At 37.4% G+C, this 18,783-nt stretch overlaps 1 protein-coding gene across 1 annotated transcript in view; it reads left to right on the top strand.

The window, feature by feature from the left end:
* LOC121315069 (aryl hydrocarbon receptor-like) overlaps positions 1 to 18,783 on the top strand; it is a 71,899-nt gene that overhangs the window by 43,114 nt on the left and 10,002 nt on the right. Inside the window, exons 3-4 of the mRNA XM_041248965.1 lie at positions 3,470 to 3,573; positions 9,589 to 9,678. Of these exons, the coding sequence (XP_041104899.1) occupies positions 3,470 to 3,573; positions 9,589 to 9,678 (194 nt within the window). The remainder of the gene's footprint in view (positions 1 to 3,469; positions 3,574 to 9,588; positions 9,679 to 18,783) is intronic.

The following is an 18,783-nucleotide window of genomic DNA, read 5'->3' on the forward strand; positions in this document are numbered from 1 at the left end:
TTCTATAGTATTTAATATATTTATTAGAATTTTGTCTTGTGTAGCTAGTATCATAAAATGCACTGAATCCCTGTAGTTAGGCTAAAATACTGTAATTCTATAGTTTGGCAATGGTATTGCTGCTGTTTTAATTATTTTATTTCTCCTCCCACTGCTACCTTGTTTGTATTGTTAAATTGAAAATATAGGACTGTAAAGTAATGGGCCAACGTTATGGGATATCCTGAGATGGTCTTGTCAGAACTGTATGGCAATTTCTCTTGATGGTGACTACAGTAAACACTCAATGAACTGAAGATCACAATCTGTAAAAGTACTTTCTAGAATACTGTTTAAGTAGGATGTTACCAGTTAGCTCAGAACTTGCATAGAGAGACAAACGTGTGATATATTAAGGCAGCATGGTTTAAGAAGATTGCTTTGGATTGGACACTGTCCCAACTGTAATACTAATAGTAGTTAATAGCTCCCCTTGCCACTGACCCTCTATTTCCACGGTACATGAATTGACTTGAAATTGTGAATTTGAAATACTCTCATGAGCACCATTTATCATGGGTCAACAACTGAACCAACTTCCTTGTTTTGTGTGAGTTGGCACAGAGTGACACCAATGAACTACAGTGTATTCTTGATGAAAAGTTTGAGAAAGTTTTACTTTTGAATCTGGGAAGGGGGTGGGGGGCGGTGTTGGGGGCGGTGTTGAGGCCTGTGATTACCCTCTTCAGAATCACCAATGGCTTTAATCTCTAGCACAGTATTTTTTTCCCTCAGATCCAATAATGTAGTTGTTTTCTAGTAGTTTCTAAAAACATGAGCTCAAATACACAATTTAGGAAACCATCTATTTTTGTGTAGAGCAGGTGGATTTTTGTAAAGAAGATTTATCCTGTCACTCTGCCAATATTGCTTGGACTCTTTTTAGTTGGCTGTACAAATACTGTAATGCACCTTTTTTTTAGCTCCATTTTAAAACATAAAATGTTTATATATGCAACCATAAATGCAAATGAGTTCAGACTGGTCAAATCTGAGTCTGAATAACTACCCCCCCCCCCGCCTCTTTTTTGTTTTTTCCCCCCTTTATTTTAGTATACCAGTGAATTAAAGGTTTAATTTGTGTAAAGCTGACTTTTGTCAGCACACACACAATTATGGCCAAGTCTGGTGGCAGATCGGACCGATCAAATGCTTTTGAAAATCAGTGAGAGGTCTGGAGAGACCTCGCAAATCAGTGAAGAGACCAGTGAACCCACAGCACAGGCTGCTGCAGCTGGTTCCGAAGAAACAGCAATTCAGGGTCCGTCAAACTCTGCCAAGAGTGCCATAGGGACAGCATCTCCGGCTATGCCTGAAGGAATTTCTGTAGGAAGTACACCACGCATTCGATATATCGTAGGTGTCGGGGTCCAATATAAATCCTCTACGCAACACGTTTTCTCAATTTTTATATAAAAAGCAGCAACACTGTTTCAATTTATACTGTGGAGGTTATTTGCTTCTCATCAACTTAAGTATCCCACTAATTTCATGAATCTTTCCCTCCTTTCTCAAATGCACAAACAGCTGCATTGAAAGAATCCATTCCCAACAGGCTTGTTGCTAGGGAGCTGACGCCACTGCATTGTGACTTTTGGTAGTGCATTTCTTAAAAACTCGCTTCAGCAAGTAGATATTTATTGCTTTGTGTTATTGTGCAATGCGTGTGTATATGATAACAGTACGATATTAATGCTTTATTTTTAATTGTTTTGTATATTTTAGTTTGTGATGTGCAGTACGAACTAGAACGAACATTAATTCTAAGTGAAATCGTCTACAGTGGCTTTCAAAAGTATTCACCCCCTTTGGACTTCTCCACATTTTATTGTGTTACAACTATTATTGTGTTTTTGTCACTGATCAACACAAAAAAAGTCCATCATGTCAAAGTGAAAAATAAAATCTGCAAATTGTTCTAAATTAATTACAAATACAAAACAGAAAATAATTGATTGCATAAGTATTCACCCCCTTGAGTCAATATTTGGTAGAGGCACCTTTGGCAGCAATTATAGCCATGAGTCTATTTGGGTAAGTCTCTACCAGCTTTGCACATCTGAACACTGCAATTTTTGCCCATTCTTGTTTGCAAAATTGCTGAAGCTCCGTCAAGTTGGATGGGGACCTTTGGTGAACAGCAATTTTCAACTCTTTCCACATATTCTCAATTGGATTGAGGTCCGGGCTTTGACTGGGCCACTCCAGGACATTGACCTTTTCGTTTTTAAGCCACTCCAGTGTGGCTTTGGCTGTATGTTTGGGGTCATTGTCCTGCTAGAAGATTAATCTTCTCCCAAGTCCCAATCTCTTGCAGACTTCAGCAGGTTTTCCTCCAGGATTTCTATGTACTTTGCTGCATCCATTTTGCCCTCTATCTTCAAGAGCTTTCCAGGCCGTGACGCAGAGAAGCATCCCCATAGCATGATGCTGCCATCGCCATGCTTGGCTGTAGGTATGGTGTTCTTAGGATGATGTGCGGTGTTAGGTTTGCGCCAAACATAGCGCTTAGCATTGAGGCCAAAAAGCACTATTTTGGTCTCAACAGACCATAGAATCTTCTTCCACTTGGTCTCAGAGTCTCTGACATGCCTTCTGGCAAACTCTGGCCGAGATTTGATTTGAGTGTTTTTTCAACAAGGGCTTTCTTTTTGCCTCTATCCCATAAAGGCCAGTTTTGTGAAGCACCCAGGCTGTTGTTGCCGTATGCACAGTGTCTCCCAGCTCAGCCATGGAAGACTGTAACTCCTTTAGAGTTGCCAAAGGCCTCTTGGTGGCCTCCCTGACTAGTGCCCTTCAAGCCGGATACTCAGTTTTTGAGGACGGCCTGTTCTAGACAGATTCACAGTTGTGCCATATTCTCTCCATTTCTTAATATAGGACTTTACTGTGCTCTGGGGGATATTAAGTGCCTTGGAAATGTTCCTATATCCTACCCATGATTGGTGCTTTTGAAGAACATTATTCCAGATTTGATTTGAATGTTCCTTCATCTTCATGATGTAGTTTTTGTTAGGAAATGTACTAACCAACTGTGGGACCTCTCAGCGATAGGTGTACTTAACCTGAAATCATGTGAAACACCTTCATTGCACACAGGTGGACGCCATTCAACTAATTATGTGACCTCTAAAGACAATTTGTTACACCAGAGCTTATTTAGGTGTGTCATAGCAAAGAGGTGAATTCTTATGCAATCAATTATTTTCTGTTTTATAGTTGTAATTAATTTAGAACAATTTGTAGATTTTATTTTTCACTTTGTCATTATGGACTTTTTTGTGTTGATCAGTGGCAAAAGCTGCTAATTAAATCCATTTTGATTCCATGTTGTAACACAGTAAAGTCCATATAATTACTTAATTTGTTGGTAATTATGCATTTATTTAAGTGTGTTCTGCTAAAAGCTATTTTCTTTCTTCTATTGTAGCAAATCTAAACTCTAACAGCTGCAAAAGACCTGCTGGAAATGGCCTCCATGACATTAATAAACTTCCTGGTGATGAACTGCTAGAGGGAGAACTCCTATTACAGGTGAGAAGTGGGAAAACACACACTGTGGGTTTGAAACGCAGTGTAACGCCCTGGATCACGCTGCCCCCTTCATGTTGTGATTTGCCCACTGGCACAATTTTATTAGCACTGACCAAGAGTAGTGCCCAGTCTTTTTCCCTCTGCATTTGTGCCAGTGGTTGACCTAACATTCGGGGTGTGGCTTCATTTGCATGTTAGCTTTGAGTGATTTTGATGATGGGGTAGATGGGGGTGACCTGAGAGTTAAACTAACCAGGTAAGTGGAGGTTTATTTGAAACGCCTGCGTTGTCGATCACATTACTAAAAGGGAACAGCAAGTGGTGAAGGAGCGAGGGAGAGGGAAAATACACTTTTTCCAAACAGTTTTCTATTTTATATATAGGGCTTCTAGTTTTCGGTTTTTATTTTCCATCTGTTTCCCTTCTTTTGAACCTTATTTATTAGTTGTTAAGCCTTAACTGAATGCCAGATTGTTTAAATTAGCGACGCACCTCAAGAACTTACACAGTGGAAATGAACAAGCTGAATTCGGTGATTAGAGCCAGATCGAAACACAGGTTCAATAGAATCAATATATATATATATATATATAAATTAAAATATGCAGTAAATAATATAGTGGTGCGATCTGTGAAGTGTAATATGTCTTCGTTAAGGCTGCTCCTGAAAAATATAGATTCATATGGGGGACAAATATACTGTAAATGAATACAAATAAGTCATAGTTCATAATGACTGGAAGTAATTTATTCCAAAACATTTTACATTTGAATATGTATGTAATCATCAGCTTTGTAGCGTCTTTTGGAATTTGCATATGTTTCAAACAATACACAAGTATAAAATATGTTCTTTAAATACATGATCAGAAATTCCGTATGTATGGGCACATTTAAGTGTGGGCTTTATATTTTTTAAGGAAACAGTTTTTGTTTGTCATTACTCGATTGCAGCAAGTGAAAATGATCAAACATATCTAATGAAACCAGACCCCATTTAAAAAAGCTAATAGAAGCTCCATGTGGAGTACAGGATGTGCCCTATAGTTTTGGAGTGCATGTGCTCCAGCCTCCATTCCCCGAGTTGGCGGGGCGGTTGCGAGCGGTGAGCTGAGGATACAGATAGTAATTGGGCACTCTAAATTGGGGAGAAAACCGGGGTAAAAAATTGGAGACGACTAAATTTATTTAAAAAAAAATAAAATAAAAAAAAGCTATTGGCCTAACCTTAATCAATTCTTTACTCATGTTTTTCAACATGTTCTGTTATGCTCAGTTGTGTTATTTAAGTAAACATGTTTTACAAGCAGAGATTTCCTCAATGTAACTTGCCAAAATAACCCCCCTCAACGTACAGTAATTTGTACTTTTTAAATTAAGTTTTTGTTAAGACTAGCATCATGACAGCAAAGAAAATTAATTGACAAATGTAGCAAGTTAGCTCTTGTCTTATTTAGAAGTACTGGCAGATGAAATACCCCCCCCAAAAAAAGTCTAACACGCCTCCAAAAGTTTCCCTTTCAAGTCCTCTTCAGTTCAGTAATATTTTCTTTTCTATGTCTAGATATTAGTACAGCATACAGAATTACAGTAGTGTTGGTATAAACTGTAGTAATATTTTCTGGTTCTGATTAAATGTCTGTGGTTGCATACTAAAAGAGCAGACACTGAACTTCCCAGCAGTTCCGTAATTCAAGGGAAACCAATATTTCTTAACAGACATCACAGCTATTTACATGAATTCAGACTCCTACAGTGAGAGTGCTCTCTTACACACCAACCTTTATAGAAAATCTCCACCTCGAAGCAGCGGAACATTATCAAAACTTATTAGACGATATGCCAAGTCCTAAATGTTGTGTTTGCTGTTGCAACAATCTCTATGAACTGTATTGATGAAAGAGCAGATAAATGCCCCTTGCGTGACTTATTAAAACGGAGACACTTTGTCTAGTAGCTTGTTAAGGGGAAATCTCTTCCAAAAGATTGTTTGTTTGTGCCCAGACTGCAAGTGCAGGGTTTAAGTTAAATTACTACTATTTGTTTCAAGGCATACTGATACTCTGATTTTATAAGTTGCCGGATGCAGGGTGTTTACATGCGTGAGAACTGAGAAATTTTTTACACCATTGTTTTAAAGCAAAGACTCCACACATACACACACATATGCCCAGCGAATACTTTTTTTTTTTCTCCTTCATGGCAAATGTTTGCTTTCCTACATAGAGTATTTGCCTTCGATCTCAGAATCATCATCGATTGGCTTCAGTAATTTTGTTCTTGTGCTGTAAATCAGCTGTTGCCACTGTTTCGATAGATAATATCCCAGAAACAATTTGAGGTCCCTACATCAAGTTATGTAAATGTCAAAGGCTGTCGTCAACTTTGTCTTTATGTATTGTTCACATTTGGTGTGTGTTTTCTATTATTTTTCTCAGTTAAAGGAATACTCTGCATAATATACTGTATGTATGTGTATACCACATTGTTGCATATGATATAATATATAGATATATATATATATATATATATATTTCATTTAAATGTAATAACAATACTTATTATTTTATCTGTTTAATGTCCTGTGGCAGGGCAGGGCCCTGTCTGTAAATATTGTGCTGTGGTGATTTGGTGGTGGTTGGTAGGGATGGGGTTAATTTCCTATCCCTGCCAAAATACATGTGAGAATGTGGCTGGAGCTAATTGAATAATTGATAATTAGGCTCCAGCCATATGCTATAAAAAAGGGGGAAATTACTTTGTTTGGTGGAGGTGTTTTGGGGTGACTGTTCCTGTGTTGTGTGTTACAAAGTTCAGTGAAGGCTCTGCCCAGCCTGAACAGTTTTTTTTTGTTTGACCTTTTATTTTTTATTTTATATATATATATATATATATATATATATATATATATATATATATATATATATATATATATATATATATTGTAAGGTACCAGGGAGGGGGTTAAAATCCTTCCCTGCTAAAAACCTTGTGAGAATGCACATTTGGGTGTTATGGGGTTTAATTGTGTAATTGTTTTAATGATTTAGTTAATCCTCGGCACCTGGTCGTAATTATAAATTAGAGACAGGTGCAGGGTATTTGAGAGGCAGCCAGACTGATCGGGGCTGCTGAGTGAAGAGCCCGACTGCGTGTGTGTCCAGTCGTATTGAAGGTGAAGGGCTGAGTGAAGAGCCCGACTGCGTGTGTGTCCAGTCGTATTGAAGAGAGTGCTGAGAGAAGCCCGTTTTGGTGTTTGTCAGGTAAACGGCTTAGCCGTCCTGTGGTTTAGTGAGGAACCAGTCTATGTTTAGTCAGAGCTCCAAGAGGGAGCTAGGTGTTTGTTTTGTTTTCATTTCTGTGTTTATTAAAAAGTGCGCGTCAGCGCCGTAAAAAATCAATTTTTGTGTCCTGGGTCTATTTTAAAGGGGCAACGAACTCCGTGAGTGCGAGGATCGTTTTACATATATATATATATATATATATATATATATATATATATATATATATATATATATATATATATATATATATATATATATATATATATATATATATATATGTATGTATATTTATTTAACAGTGTTTGTTTGACTTTTTGATTTACTTTTTGTTGATTAAAACAGCGCAGCAGCGCTTTCACTGCAGTTTTATTGTCTCTGAGTCTCTGTCCTCCCGGCTATCCTACCACATGTCCTGTAATTTGTTTAACTGTATTAGACATTTTACTTTCAATTCAATTTCTGAGCAAGATAAAATGATGACTACGGCTGTGTACACCATTACATTCCTTAAGTAAAAATAAATGGTTTCACTCTTAACTGTCTCCTTGAGCTCGATTACACCAATTTTCACATTTATTTTACTTATTTAACTAACCATTGCATAGGTTTGCCATCCCATTTATATAATGCCCACAAGGATGCTTTTGTTCACTAATATCCCCATATTTTATTTATTATAATAAAGCAGCTGACACTTCTGCTGTTTGCAAACCTTTTGAAAAATATTTGCATTTGCCTTCTGCACATTGCTAGTTATAACATCTCTCTCTCTCTCTCTCTCTCGCACATCATGTATGACCAAGTGTACATTGCTTGTCTCTGTTATGTTGCACATAGCCAAGCAAATATAAATTGAAGTTAACAAGTTAGAAGTAGTCAGACACCACTGGACATGTTGTATGTTTATTTATTTATTTATTACCAACATTTTTTGTCTCTTGATTTACAGTGCATATAGAAAGTCTACACCACTTTATAGCCTGGAATTAAAATAGTTTTTTTCTTTTATCGACACATCCTACCCCACAACTTCCAAGTGAAAAAAATATTCTAGAAATTTGTAGAAAATTGATTAAAAATAAAAACTGAAATAGCTTGGTTGGATAATTGTTCAGCCCCCTTGTATTAGCAATCCTAAATTAGCTCAGGTCTAACCAGTCGCCTTCAAAATCACACACCCAGTTAAGTGGCCTCCACCTGTGTTAAATTATAGTGATTCACATCATTTCAGGATAAATTCAGCAGTTCCTGTAGGTTCCCTCTGCTGGGTAGTGCATTTCAAAGCAAAGACTCAACCATGAGCACCAATGCGCTTTCAAAAGAACTTCGGGACAAAGTTGTTGAAGGGCGCACAACAGGGTATGAGTATAAAAAAATATCAAAGGCTGATATTGAATATCCCTTGGAGCAAGGTCAAGATGATTATTAAGAAGTGGAAGGTGTATGGCACCACCAAGACCCTGCCTAGATCAGACAGTCCCTCCAAACTGGATGACCAAGCAAAAAGGAGACTGATCAAAGAGGCTACCAAGAAACCAATGGCAAACTTTGCAAGAGCTACAGAATTTTATGGCCAAGACTGGTCAAAGTGTGTTTGTGACAAAAATATCCCAAGCACTACACAAATCTGGCCTGTATGGTATAGTGGCAAGAAGGAAGCCATTACTCAAGAAAGCCAACCTTGATTCTTGTTTTGAAGTATGCAAAAAAAACACTGTTGTAGCCATGTGGCAAAAAGTTTTGTGCTCTGACGAAACTAAAATAGAACTTTTTGGCCTAAATACAAAGAGTTATGTTTGGCTCAAACCCAACACAGCGCATCGCCCAAAGAAAACCATCCCTACTGTGAAGCATGGTGCTGGCAGCATCATGTTATGGGGATGTTTCTCATCGACGAGGACTGGGGCACTTGTCAGGATAGAAGGGAAAATGAATGGAGCAAAGTACAGAGAAGTCCTTGAGGAAAACCTGCTGCCCTCTGCAAGAAAGCTGAAACTGGGATGGAAGTTCACCATTCAGCATGACAACGACCCAAAGCACACAGCCAAAACTACACTGGAGTGGCTAAGGAACAAAAAGGTAAATGTGCTTGAGCGGTCCAGTCAGAGCCCCAACCTAAATCCAATCGAAATTTTGTGGCATGACTTGAAGATTGCTGTCCATCAGCGTTCCCCACGGAACTTGACAGAGCTTGAACAGTTTTGTAAAGAAGAATGGTCAAATATTGCCAAATCTAGGTGTGCAAAATAGGTAGAGACCTATCCCAACAGACTCACAGCTGTAATTGCTGGCAAAGGTGCTTCCACCAAGTATTAACTCAGGGGGGTGGAGACTTATCCAATTTATGATCTTTCAGTTTTGTATTTTTAACATGTAATTTTTTTCTCAATAAAAACTTTTTTCCCCTTAACAGTGTGCAGTATGGTATGTAGATAAGTGGAAAAAAAATCTTAGTTTAAATGCATGAAACCCTGAGGCACTGACACAACAAAATGTGAAAAAAGTTCAAGGGGGTGTAAACTTTCTATAGACACTGTATTTTAAGTGTAGTCTTATCAAGTGGTTTTAAGATGCTTTGTGTATATGGGCCAGTATAGAGACTTTGTGAAATAATATATACCTGTAATAAACTGTCAGTACTATAGTGTTATTTTTAGCTACTGACAAGACTTTCTATAGGAACTGTATGGGTTATACATAATCTGTATTCTTTTTTGTATTGCATTCCCAGGTCTTGAATGGATTTGTGCTTGTGGTTACTGCTGATGGTTCAATCTTTTATGTTTCACCTACTCTTCAGGACTACCTTGGATTTAATCAAGTAAGGTTTTTTTTCTTCTTTTTCAGGCTATTGGTTATTGGCCTTGACTTCAGGAGGTTGTTTTATTTATTATTTCCTAAGGTTTCGTGCACACAGGCGACAATTTGCGTGTGAAATTCCAGTTAAGTCCTATGAACTTAATTACTTTGGTATTTCCTTAACATTAGCGGACACAGAGATGCAATCTTATGCCAAGGAAAATAAGAACAGTTTTTGTTTCTGCCGTATAACTAAGCAAAGGTTGAACTTTTACAGTTACAAGAAACAAAGAGAGATTATCCATAGCAGAAAATAGGCAATTCAAACATTACTGGACACAATATGTCTTAAGTTTTAGACAGTTTTAAAGTGAAAGTTCTTGAAATACCAGGTCACCTCCTGAGGTGTATATATATATATATATATATATATATATATATATATATATATATATATATATATATAAAATCAGTCAAAAAACCCGAGGCCATGACTCTGCCTCCTCCATGCTTGACAGTGGGAACCACACATGCAGGACTCATGCGCTCACCCTCTTGGCATCTTACAAACACTCGGCGGTTGGACCCAAATATTTCAAATTTTGACTCATCGGTCCATAAGACCGACTTCCACTATTCGAACATCCAGTTTCTATGTTTTTTGGCCCAGGCAAGTCTCTTCCTCTTATTCTGCACTCTTAACAATGGTTTCTTTGCAGCAATTCTTCCAGTTAGGCCAGCTTCATGCAATCTCCTCTGAACAGTTGATGTTGAAACATCTGTACTTCTAGTAGCATTTAGCTGAGCTTGTATTTCAGGGGCAGTTAATCGCCGGTTTCATAGACTTGTGACTCGAATGAACTTGTTCTCTGATTCTGAGGTCACCCTTGGGCTGCCTGACCTTGTTTGGTCCTCATGAGTGCCAGTTTCTTCAAATCGTTTGATGGTCTTAGCCACAGCAGTTACAGACACTTGCAAAGGTCTTACGATTTGTCTTAAAGATTGACCTTCATTTCTTAAAGTAATTACAGACTGTCTTTTTTTCTTTGCTTAACTGAGCATATTTTACCATTTTCTGCTCCCTTCATTTCAGGAATGACAAACTTGTGCCTATGCTACCTATATTTATGGAATCATGGTCCCTCACCTGTTAACAATTGGTGACAAAAGGTTAATTAGGTAACATGCTATTGAACTCGGAGAACATCTAACAAAGACACTTTTATACTTAGGCCAGTGTTCTAACACTGTGTTATACACATTTCAGACTTTTAACTGACTTGGGCTTCAGACTGAAATCCCCTTGCTTTGGGTGACCATTTCATTGAAATTGACAAGATTGACCTTTTTCATTTAAAAGTAAAAGTTTTGAATGCAATTCACTTATGATTATCAGCTTATATAAGTACACGTATCATATAATGATTAAGCGTTTATAGACAAGTCTATACAGTTAAAAGCATAGATAACCATGAAAAACTAGGTTTCAAGCAGTTATACTCTAACTTTTGACTGGTACTGTATGGAGCATGTGTATATATACACAGCTCTGGAAAAAATTAAGAGACCACTGCAAAATTATCAGTTTCTCTGGTTTTACTATTTATAGGTATGTGTTTGGGTAAAATGAACATTTTTGTTTTATTCTATAAACTACTGACAACATTCCTCCCAAATTCCAAATAAAAATATTGTCGTTTAGAGCATTTATTTGCAGAAAATGAGAACTGGTCAAAATAACAAAAAAGATGCAGTGTTGTCAGACATCGAATAATGCAAAGAAAATAAGTTCAGATTCATTTTTAAACAACACAATACTAATGTTTTAACTTAGGAAGAGTTCAGAAATCAGTATTTGGTGGAATAACCTTGATTTTCAATCACAGCTTTCATGCGTCTTGGCATGCTGTCCACCAGTCTTTCACATTGATGTTGGGTGACTTTAGGCTACTCCTGGCGCACAAATTCAAGCAGCTCGGCTTTGTTTGATGGCTTGTGACCATCCATCTTCATCTTGACCACATTCCAGAGGTTTTCAGTGGGGTTCAGGTCTGGAGATTGGGCTGGCCATGACAGGGTCTTGATCTGGTCCTCCATCCACACCTTTATTGACCTGGCTGTGTGGCATGGAGCATTGTCCTGCTGGAAAAACCAATCCTCAGAGTTGGGGAACATTGTCAAAGCAGAAGGAAGCAAGTTTTCTTCCAGGACAACCTTGTACTTGGCTTGATTCATACCAAAGCTGCCCAATTCCAGCCTTGCTGAAGCACCCCCAGATCATCACCGATCCTCCACCACATTTCACAGTGGGTGCGAGACACTGTGGCTTGTAGGTCTCTCCAGGTCTATGTCTAACCATTAGACGACCAGATGTTGGGCAAAGCTGAAAATTGGACTCATCTGGGGGTGCTTCATCAAGGCTGGAATCGGGCAGATTTGTCTTTGTGAAGGACGCATGAATCAAGCCAAGTACAAGGTTATCCTGGAAGAAAACATGTTCATTTTACCCAAACACATACCTATAAATAGTAAAACCAGAGAAACTGATAATTTTGCAGTGGTCTCTTAATTTTTTCCTGTGTGTGTGTGTGTGTGTGTGTGTGTGTAGCTGGAGAACCTATAGTCCAGAATGCATCTGCCAGTCAGTTGTTAGTCCAACTTGGTAAAATGGCACAGACGGGGTTGTATGGGTTCAAAGATCAAAGTAATGTTTTATACAGAAAAAAAAGGAAAATATCCTGTGCCTCCTTATTTTGTTTTTGTAAGCCTTAAAGGGGATAGTGATTGATAAATGTATTTTACATGTGCCATTTTATTGCATAAAGTTTTATATATGCATATGTATAACGCTACAGATAAATATAAATCATTTCATTCCCTGGCCTGATTGCAACAACCATGTTTTGTTCTACAGTGTTGTCTTAAATACAGTATGTACATATCTTCAATTAAAGTAAACAAAGCAAGTAAGCCTGCCTTTACCAATGTTCTGTACCCGATACCCAAATATTTGATCTCATCAGGAATCACAACTACTGCTTCTTCTTTTTGTGGGTTCTCTGTTCTAAATTGTCAATATCTTCAAAAATGTCACTTGATTAGTAAAAACTCTTCCTGGAAACTGTGCAGCTGTGGATGTCAGCAAGCAAGATTTTCTCTTTGTTCTTTCTTCTTCCCCTTACTGTGATCATGTTGCTCTTTGCAGCTGCAGTAGCACTGTATACTGTTACTGTAATACATCTGATTAGCAAAACAACCTTTTCCAATATTACAGGCATTTAACAGAGAACCAGTCTTTTATGGACACCAAACTATAAGATAGACATAATTGTGTCCTTTAAAAATAAAGTTCTCTTCCTTTGTAATATGCCAACCATGTTATTGTATTTGTCAACTGCTGCATATACTTTTGTAGCATCTCCTGAAAAAATGTAATAATTGTATTTAGCGACTGCTGCTAAGTAGTACCTGCTCACTGGCTGCACTTCTCCTTCCCAGAGTCCTATTGGAGAATGACGTTGCAGCGTAGTGGAGAGTTCACCTCTAAATGCATGCATAATGGTAAATTTGAAAGGGTTGTATTAAACAAGTTGGTTGGACATCCAATTTCGAGCCCCTGCAGATCTGAAAACAGCAGCGCCCTCCATAGACTAAAATGTTGCATTGGCAAGCACTGAATCTCCACGTAGTAGCTCCGAAAACTTCCTTAAAATCTAACTGGTATATTTCATGAGAAGGGACCTCGGTTAGATGAAACAAGACGTTTTGATCACAGTTCAGGTGTCTACACAGGTTTTATGGGCACAAGGAAAAACTTGGTTCTTACTTTTGAATAGCGCCTTCAGAGCTTCTGTCGCACTGGAACGTCATTTTGCATACAATTTGAGAGCCCAGCTGCACATGCTGAGGACCAGCAGCACAGCAGTCACAACACATGGATAACGAGAACAAGTGAAGGCAAGCATGCATATGCTGTACATTTATATTTAATCTGGCAAAGCCCCAATGAGACTTCACGTTTAAGACAATACTGTTATGTTTTAAAAGCAGGCAGTTATTGCATTTTATGCAGTGAATGATAAGTACAGTGTTCTTTTGATTAGAGCCACAGCTGTGTTCCATGCTGTAATGTTTAGTTTCTGTAATTGACAATATGAATTGAAAGTTATGGAGCTGCCTCATGTTTAAAATGAAAATAAGTTAATACAGAAACAAACATTTTTTAATGGTTAATAGTGTTATTACATTATATGTTTCTCTACTTAATCAAGATGAGAAACATAAATAATGCTAATGACTACTGCAGTCCTCTTAATACTAATGTAAATCCCCACTATAGATGTTAACATTTTTAGACCTTATGACTTGATATGGAATGCAATATTCAGCTGAGAATCAGTTGTCATCTGTATTTACATTAATACACTTCAGAGTACTATCCACTTGTTTTCTCTTGCTTTTAATGCTCTTTAGGTCTGATACCTGTTATTAGCGGTTGTCAAAATTGCTATTTCAGGTTTTTCACTCCATCTTATTCATATGATTCTGTATGACACACGCATCCACAATGTTTAGAATTCACATCCTAGCCTTGTATTTAATGTATTATGCCTGTATTTAATGTATTTGCCCTGTGTTTCACTGTATTTAATGTATTATGCATTGTTCCTCACTGTCTTCTAAAGCACTTTGTGATGGTGGTCCACTATGAAAGGCGGTATATGAAATAAATATTTGATTGATCTATTGATAAGCATGAGTGAACAGCCATGTGACACAATATTTTGCTTTAGAAACACTGCTAATTTCGGCAGGGCTATGAAATACTACTCACTTTATTTGTTTTTGCGAAATCAGTTGTTTTACTAAAATCGTTTTTGGACAAGAGTTGTTTCAGGAAGACTGCTGTAGTACACAACTTAAACTGGCACCTGATCAGCAGCTGTTTACATATAAAGCATGAAAAAAAAAGTCAGCAAGCAGGCTTTTTATGAACTTTGATAGTGGCGTGTTAGTTACAAATTATCATATCTTATCAAGTGACTTTGCTAAAGCAGAGTACATGTAAAGATATGCACTGGGAACATGCACAGCTTCCCTGGCAGGAATCCTAAATCAGGAACACAAGGCAAGAATGTGGATTTTCAAGACCACACCAAGACAGTACTGGGAAGTGTTTTCTCATAGTGCTAGCTATTCTATTGCTGTCTTAAAAGTGTATATCAGTGTGCACTGATTAAGAATCAACTAGTGGACGGGGAGGGGGTAGGGAACTCTTTCATTACTTAAAGGTGTTTGTATTTAAATTTCAAAGCACAATTAAAGTGAGTTCATTCATTCTAAAAGAAGTATATAGATTTACTGCATTATTGCAAAACTTGCTTTAGATAGTTAGTTAAAATCTGTACGGGTCTGTGACAGGGTGTGTGTTGCCGAGGAGACTCTGAGACCAGGAAGCTGTAGTTAAGCTGTCAGTCACGCATATTTATTCACATACACTACTGGTCAAAAGTTTCAGAACACCTCAATTTTTCAATTTTTTATTGAAATTTACGCAGTTTAATGTCTCAATTTACTCTGAAATTAAAGCATAGAACAAACAAACAATTGGAGATAAAAAAGAAATCATGGAGTCGTTTTGTTTAACAAAATTTAATCAAAATTTTTTACTCATCAAAGTAGCCACCTTTTGCAGATATAACAGCCAAACACACTCGTGGCATTCTTTCAACAATGGAAGTCAAGTATTGTTTGGAAAGTTCTTCCCAACACTGTTGCAGAAGTTCTCACAAATGTGTTGCACTTGTAGGTTGCTTTGCTTTCACCCTTCTGTCCAGTTCATCCCAAACCAGCTTGATGGGGTTTAAGTCTGGAGACTGTGCTGGCCATTCCACGATTTGAAGCCTATGTCTTGTTCTCTTCTTCTAAGGTAGTTCTTACATAGCCTTGAGGTATGTTTTGGGTCACTATCTTGCTGTAGGATGAACCCCTGACCACCTAGACGTATACCAGAGGGTATTGCATGGCGCTGCAATATGCTGTGGTAGCCATTTTGGTTCAGGGTGCCACTCACTCTGTGCAAGTCACCGACTCTGGATCCCAGACCATCACGATTCCTCCTCCATGTTTGACGGTTGGTGTCACACACCGAGGAACCATCCTTTCGCCTACTCGACATCATACAAAAACCCTGCGTTTCAAATTTTGATTCATCGGTCCATAAGACCTTCCAGTCGTCAGTAGTCCACTGGCGGAGCTTCATGGCCCAGGCAAGCCTCTTTTTCTTATTTTGCCATCTTAGCAATGACATTCTTACTTCCACTCGACCTGTCAAACCTGCAGCTCGAAGTCTTCTCTTCACAGTTGAAACTGAGACTTGCTTACTTCGACCAGTGTTAAGCTGTGCTTGAAGCTGTTGTCCTGTGAGCCGCCTATCATGCAAGCTGTTGGCTCTCAGAAACTTCTCGTTCTGTTGTGGCTTTGGGTCTGCCAGACCTCTTCCTGTCAGAGTTTCCTCCAGTTTCTAAGTGCCTTTTGATGGTGTAGGAAACTGTACTCACTGACACCTTGGCTTTCTTTGCAATTTCTCTAAAGGAAAGACCTACACTTTTAAGGGCTATAATGGTCTGTCTTTCTTCCTTTGTTAATTGCCTTTTTCTTGCCATTATGATAGCAATATACTACTTCCTGCAGTTCAATACTGTCCAAATAATGCTTAAGAGAATGTAGCAACACAGTCTGTTCCAACACTGTTTTTATACAGACAGAGGGTTTGTAAGTAATCAACAAAAGTTGGGACACCTGTAGGAATTGTTAGCAACAACTTTCAAGGCTTAATTTACTTCCATTTGCTGCAGAACAGCTGTAAGTTGTTAACCCATTACTTGTTCCCTGAAAAAGGCCTTTTTGTATAACTCTGAAATGTACATTATTTTTCAGTTTTTGGTAACCTAAACTTTTTTTTTTTTAACCTCTGGCAGTTTACCGCTTACCTTTGTACCATTTCAGGTTATTCACTGGACTTGAACTGCTTAAATTTCAATAAAAACTGGAAAAATGGGGGTGTTCTAAAACTTTTGACCAGTAGTGTACACATACAAAACAACAAACCGAGCACACTGTCCACCGCACCATTACGTCACCAACACCCATCTTCACCCTATTTTACACCTGTGGCTGCAGCCTTAATGAATCATTTAAACATGTATTCAGTTGACAGCGCCAGCCACATTCCCACGTGTACTTACAGGGAAGATTTTAACTCCCCACATGTACACACCTGTTCACTGGCAGGGCTTTCAGCCTGCCATGCTGCCTCATGGTCATAATTTAGTTTGTTGTCCCATCTTTGAATTCTTGCAACAGTTTGTACACAGTTGATTTGGAAGGAGAAGTAAAACCCAAAGTGTGTGTATGTGTGTGTGTGTGTATATATATAATCATTACATATTATGGCTGACATTTCTTCGTGGTAAAAAAAACCTACCTTTTTTCGCAGCATTTTGTAGTCTAAAAATAGGCATCTCAATAAACATGATATTTTAAAGCAGAAAAAATAGCATTGTCAGTTTCAAAATGTATAATTTTCTCTAGAGTTATTATACAGCAAATGTTCCTATATATTTAAATGCTTACCTGTTAAACAGTAAACGCTAAATTGTAGAATATTTAATTTTGTATGGATACCATTTAAAGACCACCTATTTTCACCACCAGTGAATTATCAAAAAGTACATGTAAAAATAAAAACAGATACGTGAAATGTTCTCTGCTTGAATTGAACATCGTCTTTGATACAGCTGGTGTTTTTTTCATTGAAGACATTTTAAAGAAATCGTGCCGCCGTATGCAGTATATAATTTACTGTAAACAAACTTCATAAATGCAGTATAACAGGTAGTGCAAATGTCTGCTGTATTTATTTTGAAGTGATAAAAATATGTATAATTACACTATTCTATCAGAAATGGGAATTTTGACTGGGAACCCTATATTACAAGGCAATGGGTACTTTTTACATACAGCCATACATACTGTAAAATAAGAATTTGTGCTAATTTAATGTTTATTAAAAATCTGCAGAATTAATGTGCCGTGAAATATATTATTCATACATGTGCAGTACATTAAAAGAAAAAGAAGCGCAAACATTTATTGCAGCAACAATGGACCTTGAAGGCCATTAGCAAAATTTAGTTTTTGGATTTTAATACATTTTAAGATTTTCTTTGTAAGGCTGATTAAATTTTTCACAAAAAAGGGTACTAAGAAAATAAAACTTTCCATTGTACTTTTTAAATGTGTTTTTTTTTTTTTTTTGGTGGTTTTATACTCCTGTTTTTCCAAGCTTGTTACCCAGGGAGTAAATAGATATTTAGCATGATCCAATCGCTGTGTTCTGAAAAGTTCGAGGCTCAGTCCACACTGGTCCAGCTAAAAAAAAAGTGCATACTGCCAAAAATCTGAAACTTCACATACACACTCAAGCAGAGACTTTTAAGTATTGTACCGAGTGCTGAAATAGGTATTTGAGTGATTATCTCCATATTTCTAATTGCTTGATAACCTAAAAATGCAGTTCCATTTTGATGGTGTAGGTACAGCCATTTGATAAAACCATTATGTGTAGTACAGTGTGTTCTGTGTATAAAAGAAACAAGAATAAAACACAGCTTTGAAATACCAGTACTAGATATACTGGAATTAGTTTGACTGAAAATCTGCCATGCATTTGCTTGTTTGAACAATGATCATATTTATGACGATCGTCAGATATAAAAACATACTGTACACAGAGTCTAGTTGCCAGTTGTGCTTCTTTTTCTTAAGTGCGGCAGATTTGATAACTTGAATCCAGCTAATTGTTTCTACATGTTTTCATAGCAGATTTTTTTTTTTTTTTTTTTAAAAGCTACAACTTGCTGAAAGGTTATATGGCCAACTTTATAATAAAGCACAGAAACATTTGTTGCTGGAATAGCTTTACTAACTTAGATTAAACAGGCACACTTTTTAAGATTAATTTAGGAACAGTAAAAGTAAGGATCCAAAATAAGTTTTTCACACATGATTAGCATTGTCACTTCTCAACAGAATATGTATTATTTTATTTATTTATTCCTTAGCA

Source organism: Polyodon spathula, chromosome 4 (assembly GCF_017654505.1).
Source record: "Polyodon spathula isolate WHYD16114869_AA chromosome 4, ASM1765450v1, whole genome shotgun sequence".
In the NCBI taxonomy this organism is placed as follows: Eukaryota; Metazoa; Chordata; class Actinopteri; order Acipenseriformes; family Polyodontidae; genus Polyodon; species Polyodon spathula.